This window comes from Melanostigma gelatinosum, assembly GCF_949748355.1.
Source record: "Melanostigma gelatinosum genome assembly, chromosome: 8".
Taxonomy (NCBI): domain Eukaryota; kingdom Metazoa; phylum Chordata; class Actinopteri; order Perciformes; family Zoarcidae; genus Melanostigma; species Melanostigma gelatinosum.
In genome coordinates, this window is record NC_136641.1 from 2,179,963 (window position 1) to 2,192,462 (window position 12,500).

Genomic DNA, 12,500 nt, shown 5'->3' on the forward strand with positions numbered 1-12,500 from the left:
AGTGCTTTAACACTACATGTCATCATTCACCTATTCATACACTGATGGCAGGCGCTACCATGAAAGGTGCCACCTGCCCATCATGACTGAAGGAGCTTCTTGGGGTTATGGCACAAGGACACATGGACTAGGGGAGCCGGGGATTGATCCTCTGATTGAAGGGCGACCCTGCTGTACCACTGAGCCACAGTCGCCCCAAGTAGCTCAGTGGTGGAGCAAAAACAATATGAAAAGCACTTTTTTTTTTTTTTTTTTTCAAAAAGACCATGGAGGCCAAAATATGCAAAGCATTAAAATTCTGCTTCAAATATTCCCAGCTTTCCTGATTAAGTAGAACTCTTACGTCGAACTCACCCTTTCCACAAACTGGCTCCCAGTTGTATTCTAATTCTAACTTGTTTTAAACATTTTCACCATGTAAGCACACTAACTGAACGTTTGAAATAAAAGAGCTACGCACAGATGAAAAAGGTGGTAAATGTCTGTGTAAACAGAAATAAAGTAATCATGGTGGAAAGCTCTGGAAAAGTTAGCCAGTGGACCGTGAGAAAAGATTGACAAAGAATAATATTTGACGGGGAAAGCAACCAATCCTTGGCTACATGCCAGGTTTTTGTGAAGCTGTGCTTTTGCTTCTCTGTTCATTCAGGTGTTGAAATGAGGAAAATCACAGACTCCCACACGCCATCGAGCCGCACGGTGAACACCACCCTCTACTACATCCTGTCCTCCTCCATGGCTCCGCTGCTGGATCGAAGGCTGAGCAGCGAGGAGCACGTCCGTCTCGAGTCCAGCCTCAAGTACGCAGACCACTGCTTCAGCGGCCACGCCACCATGCACGCAGAGAACCTGTGGCCCGAGCGGGTGAGCAGTGCAGCTCAGATCCTGCAGCTGGTCACGCTGTGGACTCTGACCCTGCAGAAGAGAGGCTGCAAGGTGCTGGTGGCGGCCGGAGCCCACGGCGCCATGCAGGGCATGGTGCTCAGCTTCGGCGGCCTTCAGTTCACCGAGAACCACCTTCAGTTCCAGGCTGACCCCGACGTGCTGCACAACAGCTACGCCCTGAGAGGGATCCACTACAACCAGGACCTCATTAACCTGGCAGTGCTGCTGGACGGGGAGGGAAAGCCTTTTCTCCACGTGTCCGTGAAGCCGCCGCAGGAGAAGCCGGTGAAGCTGTATGCCTGCGAGGCCGGCTGCCTCAACGAGCCCGTAGAGCTGACGTCCGAGATCAAAGGCCACACCTTCCCTGTGATGGTGACGCAGCCCATCACGCCGCTCCTGTACATCTCCACAGACCTGCGCCACCTGCAGGATCTCCGCCACACCCTGCACCTCAAGTCCATCCTGGCCCACGAGGAGCACATGGCCAACAGGTACCCAGGCCTGCCCTTCCTCTTCTGGTTCAGCGTGGCATCGCTCATAACACTCTTCCACCTGTTCCTCTTCAAGCTCATCTACAACGAGTACTGTGGCCCCGGAGCTAAGCCCCTCTTCAGGAGCAAGGTATAAACAGCGATAATAGAACACAACTGGAAACACAACTTTTTTTTTTTACTTGTGGTGGCAAAGATTTCCTCTCTCTCTATCAACGCTCTCTCTGTGGGTTTGTTTCTCAGTTTTGATCTTCACTTTCTCTCAGTGAACTTTATTTTCCTCTCTCACGTGGTCCATGTTTGGAGTGATAGCCGTACACAGCTCCCCTCTCACAGAGAGATTCACCGTGATACAGCTTGTACTAACAGAACAGTGATCTCAGTTCGGTACAGCACCAGTAGAATAGTAGCCTTCATTCAAGATCGCAGACCTTGACGTTACAATGAACCATTTGGTCCGTTTCGTCATTTTAGCCCACCACCTGTTCCACTGCACCTGTCATCGTGGGATGTAAAGCGTTTGTTCATTGCAATGGAAGAAAAATAAGCACAAGAGTTAATTTTTTTTCCAAATTAGAAGGTTATTGTTTAACTGTATTTATACTGCATTCACGTTGTTCTGACTGAGCATTAAGGGGCCGTACCAGTGTTTCTGCATTCATAATAAAGCACATGTACTTTACTTTGGTGAAGGAACCTTTTCCAAAGTCAAATAGGTTTTTATGTCTTTCTTCAAGAAATGCGTTCGTATTCATTCTAGTTTGAGTTAGGTAATCCATTCCAATAGACGCGACCCCCCCCCCCCCCCCCCCGATGCCTTACACTATGAGGATGCAGGTGATGCAACACATCCCTGCTTATGGATTGTTTTCCGCTCGACTGATCAACAGTTGGTGGCAATAATGTGCCAACAAAGGCAAGGGAAAAAAAAGAGCACAAGCCGTCGCCGATGCAATCCAACTTGTTCTAATGAAGGAAATATATTCACTGTGTTTGTTCCTCCTAACAGTGAATGTAGACAGAACTTCTGTTTACCAGAAACCTCCACAGGGTTCCTTCAACTAAATATAAGAGCCTCACTGTGATTCATGACCTCACTCAAACAAGCTGACAGTCAGTAGATTTGTATCCTGTAACTGAAATAATGGAAGCCATTGACTCCCTTAAAGGTTGGACAAAACACAATTCAGAAACTTGAAACCTAAAACCCTACAGAATGCGTAGAAAAGCTTGCTGACATCACTGGTTAAAGTCACGTCAACGTGGTTTGTGGTAAATGAGATAATATAGGTACGGCCCTGTAAAATGATTCTTTGAGGAAAAAACCTTTAACAACAGTTACACTTTTTATTGCAGCTTGAGTTTAATTTCCATAGCTCCGGTTGGCAGTACTATTAGTGCTGACAGTAGTATCGGTACAATAAGTACTTTGTATTCACCAAGTGACCTGCTGAAGTATGGGAACACAGCGATGTGGCGAAAAATATGTCCAAAAACAGCAGATCAGACGGTAAATGTATTAGCCATACATTACTGTTTTACTGTTGGCACACACAGTTATGTGCAGTGAGGGGTCACTTGCATTATTCCAGGTGTGCTCACTTTCACTTTGACCTTCATCGGGTGGTTTTGATAAACCCGTCTGATCCTCTGACTGCTTGTGTTTTTGTTCCGGTCAGAGCTATGAAAAATCAAACCCACGTTGGAATAAATCTCACTTGTCCTTATAGTCATGGATTGACCCAAAAAACAATTCTCCTGCAAATGACAGAAGCCTGAATTAGACGCTAACAGTCCGCGTGTGTGGTCATGTAAAGCGGCTACTTGTTTACACGTGTCCTTCCACAAAGAGATGTGGACCTGCTTACACTCTACATGTCCGTCTCTCAGCGGCATGGACTGTGTGCTCACTTTGTCAGAAGTCTTTCTCTACTGTTCCTTTTCGCCTGCGTTTTGATGTTTTTTTATTGAATCACTCCATTAAATCAACAATAAATCTATGGGTTGGCTTTGGCGCTTCACTACTGACCTGTGTCACCCTGCCGTGCTCTCATCACAGGTCTCTGATCCCCCGCATGTCTGTGTTTTTCACTTTCTCCGGGGGGGGGGGGGGCACCATGGATGGTGTGTGTGTGTGTGGGGGGGGGCAGTCAGGTTCCCAGCCGTTCTAATCCTCCCCTCTGACTTCACCAGGTCGCCCGCAAAAGTGAGGATGGCTGCTGTGACACCAGGAATGCTGCTTGAGCGCTACAGTGCTATGCACACATTCAACATGTGGGCAGCATGGAAGCGGTTAACATAGGCTTCTGTTTCTTTCTGCTGCTTGTTGATACTGCAGGATAAGTGATGATAAGGGAGACTCATATGAGAGCTGACAAGGAAAGAGAGAACAACCAACAGGACAGATACTCTCTCCTGATGCCTGCTGTGGAGTGGTACCACCCACAGACCTGCTGAGAGGATGTCTGTCACTTTAAAACCATTACTGTCACTATCGATTAATCTGCTCAATTATTGTTGGTTTTTCTTAAAATGTTAGACAATCATCAGAAAAGCCCGTCCCAAGGCTACAAAGGTGATTTAAATGTTTGGATATTCGGTTCATTCAAGACTAAAACACATTCACATTTAAGAAGCTGTACCTAGTGAATGTTTTGCATTTTTGATTCCAAAACAATTATCTGAAATGTAAACAATCATAAAAAAGCTGATTAATTAAACAGCATTTTAAGGAAGCATTTAAACATCAAGATGCTTCCAACATGTGGCAGAATTTCCTATTAAACTAGAAATGACTCAACCACTGGGAAGTTTTTTCTGTTAAACCAGTGAAACTGGTTCTCCATCATTGTATCACTGCACACCTATAACCTGTCAGACTCAAGTTTACAAACAAAAGATTTCAAATCAATGCAGCAGAACTAGAGGTATCGTATCGTTCCACACATTATTCCGTCTTGTCGAAACCGGGGGCCTTCAATTCCCACAATGCAACTTTACCACTGACGGTTGAGTTTAGGGATGTGGACGTTGCGAGTGGAGCCTCTACCCTGCAGCAGGTTCCAGGGGTCTGGTGAGATCACCGTGCTCTCACTCCACATCTCTCTTATTTTCACACTTGTAGTCTTCAGCCCAGCCGACGCTGACTGAAGTGACTCCACTTGAGGACATTTATCAGACTTCACACAGCTCCCTCTGGAGACACTAAAGGCTTTTCACATATGCAGCATCACCGCCCGACATCTGGCAACACGGAGCTCCGTTTAACTGAGCTTGGCCAAAGTTATTCAGGATAAGCTTACAGATGCACTGCCTGATTTAGTTTCAGGACTCCCATATCCCCAATAATTGAAACAACTGTAAACTGTTAAGTGTTTTCATTTATTTTAATTTAGGATTTTTTGCAATTTCGTTAACCGACAAAGGCAGAAATTGGTAGTGTTTGAGATGAAAGTTTGAGGGTTTAGATGGAGGCAGTACAGCTGATGTTTGCAGGTAATGTTTATCATGCCCACATCTGAGTTCAGCATGTTGGTGTGCTAACAGTAGTACCCCAGTTCCATGTAATCGTTGGGATATTTGAGTTTGGACTGGCCAACTGTTCATCTCAGCAGCTACACGTGTTTTTACCATCACATCAGTGGGCCCTGCACTTCATCTGCTGAGTGGACATGCTGTCCTAGTGTCGCTTTTACATTTCCAGCAGGGGAAGTGAAGCAACATCAAGTCTTTCAAACTATTTCCTGAGCTATAGGCACTGGTTGCTCCATGGCTTTGAGATGTGACCTGTGGCTGTCTGAACAAGGCTCAGTTGGACTGCTGTTTAGCCAGAATTTAGTTTAAAACCTCTGAGTTTTCTTGTGAATCTAACATCTTTCAGACTGCTCTGATAGTTTGGCTGTTTGTATGTAGATAAATGAGACAAGCTCAGTGACAATTGAGTGCAGCAGGAATACGTCCTAAAACCTGTAAATGAGATATGTGCAGGTCTTGTTCCCTCGTTCAAAGTCACTGTGTTTATTGAATGTGTTTTTGGTTAGATATCTGAAATACGTTCTGTGGTAACAGAAGCTAAAAAGATTTGAACGTTTTGTTCTGCGATATAAAATGCATAAGTAAATACTTTGAAGTATCTTTAAAAAGGCGGTAAATGAGACGTCTTCACTAGAACACTATCCTCTAGCTCAGTGGTGGAGACGTGAAGTCATGTGACCGTGGTGGAGTCTTTAGAGCCTAATGTTAGCTTTCTGCTTCTAATGATTCACATTCACACTTCAAAAATCATTAAAGTGGTGTTCATTTTGTGAAGATCATAAATATTTGTTTGCCACAGAGATTATTTTCTGTAATAATCCAAAATCCAATGGATTAATCCGATTGGCTGTTTGTGGAGGGAACCAGTGACGCCAACTTCCTGTTGGGCTACAAAAACACATCATCCCTTCAGCTCTGTGTTGCTTTCTATCCATTTATTAAGGGTTTACTTTGCTTTAATCAAACATGTTAAAGCAATGGCAACACTGAAAAGTCAGCCATCATAGAAGGTGAGAAGATGCGAAGAATGGTAGTAATGGGAATACTAGTCTCTCCAAGAAGGCCTTTATAGCGTGACAGCTGCTTCTTCAAACAAACAGGGAGGTGAGGAGTTGTAACCTCTGCCACCAGACAGCCTTCAGTGGGCCTGGCTGATGGTGAGAAACATTTAAAGAAATTCTCAATTCCTACACACGGAGCTTTAATGTAAGTTGCACAAAATGAAAGACCCAGCCCTCTCAAAACTATGAGTTGTGTTGCCATGGTAACAGTAATGGTAGTATACCTATGTTTGCCCCACAGTATATTCTTAAATCATCGGCGACTGAAGGCAGCATGTGATTGTCCTCATTAAGCACTCGCCATTCATTAGATGCTGACACTCATTTAAACAGGTTTTTGGAGCATTTGCTCGATCGGCCGTGTCTTTAAAGGAAAACTGCTTTATTTCAGCTTTGGTTTGAATCTGCCTATAATGGTCGTTGGTTTGATTGGTTGCTAAAATATTATTCACATCAAAGTGTGACTGGTGGACAGCAGCAGAGAAGTGGACCATTAAAACACAATTTTGCTTCATTAAATACTTTTAAATGGTGAACTAAACGGATCACTCCTTCCACTGTCAACTCATCTGAATACATTTATATACAAGGTTTGATGTGTGGGTTCTTATTGGTTGTTCCTCTTGGCTCTGACAGATCAAGTCAATTTGATTATGCAAAATAATTCTAAGCTACAAAGAGCGTATTAAATATGAATAAGGCACAAATGTGTTGGAAGGCTTTCTTTTGTCATCGTGTCAGTATGTATCACATTGTTCAGCTTTTCTTTCGTCTCCTTACTTCATGTCAACTACTGAGTGTGCCTTAATGGAGAAAGGTCATTTATTGAGCTGGCTACAGCCATAATCACATTGGATTGTACTTGAATGGTTTGTAATCATGTAAAGTTGAAGTTAAAAACGTGTTTAGTTTGGTTTTACATTTGAGAGAATAAATCAGTGAATTACCGTGAGAAAATTCAGAATTATGTTGTCTGACAATTTGTTCCATATATTTTTGGGTTTAGAACAGCGATATGTTTCTGGAGTCTGGCACAGATACTTAGGGAGTCATAGACTTAGAATGCTTCATTCTGATCTATGTACAGCTGTACTATGTTAACACTGAGGGTCACTCTCAGTTGGACAGAGTTTCTCAGCGTCTTTCAGCTCTTTGTTTTGGTTTTACAGCTTCACTGCTCTCACCAGCCTGGTTTCCAGCAGACAGACACAGGTAGAGACTAGCTTGTGAACACATTGGAGCGTTTAGCAGATAATGATATTTCCTTATCTTCATCCGATGGACACAAACAACTCCAAATGAATGAGAATGCAGCTGTGTGTCCGCTGGATGTGTAAATAGGCAGCTGGTTTCTAAAGATGAGGTGATAGTATGTCAGTGTTGTTTACACCTCGTTTGATTACTGCCGAACTCGAGTGGCCAGAAACATTCTGTATTAAAAACACTCTAGTTGTCCATACCGCTCTCATCAGCACATAACAGCTGTCCAATCACAGGGCCTGCTGCTCTCTGGGGCTGACCTCACTTTTAAGTGGCGCTTTGTTTTCACATCATTGAACTAAAGAGAACCCTTTTTACATTAAAGGGATGATCCGACAGCCAACTGTCAACACGGCTGCAAGAGACAAATGCATTGTGAGGCGGAGGCAGATACATTAGTACATACATTAGAAATGAGAAAATATATTACTTAAACATCTTTAAAGTGAATTGTGATTTCATTGAATTTGCTTATTAATTCATAAGGGAAAGAAAGACTGTTTATTACTGTATCATTTTACAGGCAGCTTTAGTCACCTGTGTTCAGCGTCGGAAATACACGAGGGCAAAGGGCAAAAATGCCCCTAAGAAATATCATTTTGCCCCCGATATCACTAGGAGAGGGGCGAACAATGCCCCCGAACTTTCTAAACAAATAAAAAAACGGAGCGGTTCTTAATCAGACCTACTGCGAGACTGCGCTCAACTCAGCAGACACTTGCATGTTAGTGCACCTATATGCTGAAATCCACGGTAAACTCATTCAAACGGCGCAGATCGGGAGCGAGCGACGGACTTTGAAAGTTAACGGAAAGATCAACGTGAGACAACATCCGGTTTCTTAAGACGCACATCCGGTTTTCAGAATAAGATGCCAACAAAGTATAACTGTTGCATAATGGAAATTAGATTAAATAAATTATATTCACACTAAGTATAAAACATGCTACCTGCATCTCGTGAATTAAAGGGAAAATACACCTAAAGTGTCTTTATTCTTTGATTTGAGGGTTGCTGTAAATGAATAAATTGACAGTCAATTAAGATATTTTACGAAGCAAAAACTCTGAACTGAATTTGGAACTTCAAATAGCACATTTTTTAATTTTTAAGGTGCTATAAAATAGTTTTTCTCAAAAATTCCACACAATGACGAATGCATAAATTCAGGACAAAAATGGGTAATATCACAATATTTGAGGTGCTACAAAAATATCTTTCTCAATAATTCCATACAATGACTGATGTATATGTAATCAAGGCATCGTTGACTTAATAATTGTTAATAGTTGTTTAAAAAATGTAATAACAATAAATAACCACAAAGAAATAAGAATAAAATTGAATATGATTGTCTGATTTATGTTTGTTTTTTGTTAAAGAAAACACTTTGAATCTGTAGACTACTGCCTAATAGTCTTATTGCCATTTGATGACAATTGCTCATATACTGTAAGCCTAATAAGTATATTTAATATTTTGAACAAAGGTTAAATGTTATTTCACAAGTTTCAAAAAGTGCCCCCAATTTTTTGAAAATGCCCCTGGATTTCAGTCAGTGGGGGCAAAAATTGCCCCAAATAAATATGTAAATTTCCTACCCTGCCTGTGTTCATGATGTGATGTACTCAGAAACAGTCATATGCAGTTAATAGAACTCATCTAATGGTTTGATTTTAGAGCGTAAACATTTGGTTTTATGTACTTAAAAAAAAGACAAATGTTCAATAAGTCAGAGGCCAGTAACTCTACCCACCAACCATTATAAATGGCTTTGACTTGGATAGGACATGTGTTGAGAAAATACCCTGCTGATATTACAAGAACAGCCTTACATTGGACACCAGAAGGGAAAAGAAAAAGAGGCCGACCAAGAAACACACGGAGAAGAACTGTGGAGGAGATGCAGAGCCTCAACCACTCATGGGGCACCATCCAGCAGTCCCAGGACAGACGGGAGTGGAAGACTTTTGTTGCTGCCCTACATGCCAGGAGGCATAAAGAGCAAAGATTAACCATTATAAATAAGTCAAAATCACAGAATTGATTTTTTTTCATCATGCATTCTCTCTCTTGTCAAGTCACAGCCATGACCCAATCACCACTGCATTTACACTTACACTACTGCACAGAAAGCAGCTTTCTATCACAAGGAGAGAGCGTAAATCTCACAACAGGATTAAAGACGATTATAAATTTAAGAGTATTCTCCAGTAAATGACAGGTTTTGGACATTTTGTAATGCCACTAAATGATATGATGGGGCAATTATGATGACAAGGGCACCTCCGTTTGTACAATGTTCATGAATTACATGAGTAGCTTTATTTTCTACAAAAGAAAATATGGAATCTACACTTTGGAATGCAACTTTTCAAATATTTAAGAACAGGCTGTGGCTCAGGTTGTCCACTAATCAGCAGATGGGCTCCTCCTGAAGGCTGTGCCATTGGTGTGTGTGTGAATGCACTTTGAGTTGTTGTCCATCATTCATGAGGCTCAAAAATGGGAACCTCGGCTTTGACACACGTCACCAGAAATGTGCAGCAGTGACACTCACTTGACTTTGGTAAAAGTAGAATGACATGACAAACAATCCATAGCTTTCACACTTGAATCACACCTCTGTGACACTGTGTCACCATCGGCACTTATAGCAGTCACTTCCTGTGTGAATACTCTACCGGATCACTGTAATATCACTGCTGCAACACAGAGTGGAACATGAGAAAATCCATGTTAGCACTCATTCTCTTTTTCTCGTACTGAGCAATTAAGAAACTGTCCTAAACACACATTCTAGACTTCTATCTCAGCCCTGATCCAGGACTGTCAAACTACACAAAGTAACTCCATCCAATGATGACATCTCTAGGGATGCACCGATACTGATATCAGGCTGACACGCACTCAAACAGCTGGATCTGTGACAATGGGGCGGATCTATTCCATTCAATTCTGTGTTTATTTACGATATTTATAATATACTTGCATTTTAATTGCTGTTAGGTTTTGACCACGTTTACACTGGAATTGTACTTCCTGGTGTCTTCCACACAGTGAGGCATACAGCTCATTAATTAAACACAGGCGTGTGATTAGTACTTAGCCCAGACATCTGTATCAGGACTAATAAAGTCAGATCGATGCATCTTAGACACCGCCAAGAAAAATATCTTCCATTGAAGTCACTTGCACTGCTGCTACTGAGCAACTAAAAGCTGCGCTGGAATGATGAATTTGGCATTAAGCCTCACTGACAAAACTAAACAGAGATAAAAGGATTTCCAGCACCATAAACCCCTCACAGTATCTTTACTGCTCCATTTGGCTGACCTTTCAACTGTTATTTAAAGAAAAGACAGTTTGTTCCTTGTCACGTGACATGCGGTGCACGCTGCAGCATTTCTAAAAGTTTAACTATTTTTTCCTCGAGGTTCTTGGGAACGCTTGCATCGTGGTGGCGTCGCTCTTGCCTTCAGTGCGTCTACATCAGGGGTTTTCAACTAAAATTCCAAAAGGTCCAGATTGAGAAAATCTCCTCGGGCAAAGGTCCGAAACATTACAATAATATTTAATCTGCGCTATTTAGTGCCATATATATATATATATATATATATATATATTCAAGAAGCCTAGTGGTAACAACATATCTGTGTAGTCAACAACTGTCAAATCAAATAAAGAAGGTACACATCAATTATATTTTGACAAATTATTATTCTCAGTTTTCAAATTTAACTGGATGGATTATAAATAATACATAAATAAATGTTCTTCTCATTTCAAGTACAATAATGGCTGGATTAAAGAATAACTGACAGAACAGAAAGCTTTTGAAGAATGTGCATCTTAAAATAAAGTAATTCATTTTAGGAAAATTAATTTCACTGAATTGTCCTGCAGCTTTAAATTCAGTTCATTCAGATGTGAAGTGATGTCAATAAAAAAGCCACAATATTATATTTTTGTCATCTAAAAAGAGAAATCAGTGAGCATGATCTTTATCTGTGGTTATTGACACTTGTTTCAGCTCTATCCTCTGTAACATCATTGTTGGACAGTGAATTCGTGTGTTAGGATTCTGATCATATTGGGCTCTTTTATTTTGTGTCTTCATTTGAGATGTGAGTGGGTACGTTTGTTCAAAGGAGTTGTGCTTTGCCTCGTAGTGCGCGTCATTTGCCGCTTTTATCAATAGTTACGGTTTCTGAACATCTGACACACTGCCTGTGGGAAGAATTAACATAGAAGAGTCGGTTCATTCTTGCTTATAAATTATATTCTCTCTGAACACGTTTCTCTTTTTGGAGAACGTCATGTGAGATAACCTCTCCGATTAGCGCAATTTTCCTGCTCATGTTTCTATTTCCTCGTCTCTCCCCCGTCTGTCACGGTGTGTGAAAACCTCGCTCGAGTAAGGAAACTTGTCAGAATACTCATATTTGATTGGCTGAGCTGCATCACGTGATGTGATTTACAACGCATTGGTCGGTGTGTTTCCTGCACTGCTGAACAAGTGCAGTAAAGGCTGAATAAGATGCGCCGGTTGCGGTTAAAGTACAAACTCGCTGCCTAATATATGTGAGATTCAGAAATATAGATTTTAGGTCCTGGGTCCGGATGCAACTGCGTCTGGGTCCGGATCCAGACCGCGGTCCGCCAGTTAGAGACCCCTGGTCTACATTGACAACAATGCATTCATTTTTTGTGCCCTCAAATCCATTTAGGATTTATGGTAATATCTCTTCTTTTCTTAATTTAAACAACAGTCTACGGTAAATGAATCACTTTAGTACCCAGAGCCTTACCACGGAATATTTAACTTGCTTCACCCTCACCGTTGAAGGACATCACAACATCCGGTTGAAAGGTCAGACAAATTGTCACAAACAAATTACCGCTTCATCATCATTCAGCGCCCAGGCTTTAGTTGCTTAGCAACAGCAGGTGCAAAAGTGGTGCAACCCCCCCAAGCATCTTGGATCAATTGATGAAAGGAGCATGGCTGTTTTCCAGGTAGTCTCCTTTATACAACCTCCCTTCTTTACATTCCTCCTTCCCCTTTGTTTCTCTTGATGTTACCTGGTATTGACTTTAATCAAAGAGACCTTGCAGAGTTCTTGAGCAGTGTAGAATCGTGTTTCCTTAGTCATCCTTCACCTGATGTCATATTTTCCAACTTCTACATTGCTAAAAAAAAGATTGCTACGATCCACTGAGTTTGTATTTTCAAACTTCTCCCGATAATGAAGTTAATAAGCGGCTC

The 12,500-nt window shown here is 41.7% G+C and overlaps 2 protein-coding genes across 3 annotated transcripts in view; one reads left to right on the top strand and one right to left on the bottom strand.

Moving 5' to 3' along the window:
• The window catches only part of kiaa2013 (KIAA2013 ortholog), an 11,196-nt gene extending 4,278 nt beyond the window's left edge, over positions 1–6,918 (top strand). The window contains exons 2-3 of the mRNA XM_079274156.1: positions 650–1,506; positions 3,570–6,918. Coding sequence (XP_079130282.1) covers positions 650–1,506; positions 3,570–3,620 — 908 coding nt within the window. The 3' untranslated portion in view covers positions 3,621–6,918. The remainder of the gene's footprint in view (positions 1–649; positions 1,507–3,569) is intronic.
• A 5,537-nt stretch (positions 6,919–12,455) lies between these two features.
• Positions 12,456–12,500, bottom strand: part of LOC306781091 (polyhomeotic-like protein 2) — a 6,851-nt gene continuing 6,806 nt past the window's right edge. For both annotated transcript variants that reach the window (XM_079273774.1, XM_079273775.1), the window contains exon 7: positions 12,456–12,500. This exon is cut by the window's right edge and continues 683 nt beyond it. The gene's annotated coding sequence lies outside the window, so the exon portion shown is untranslated.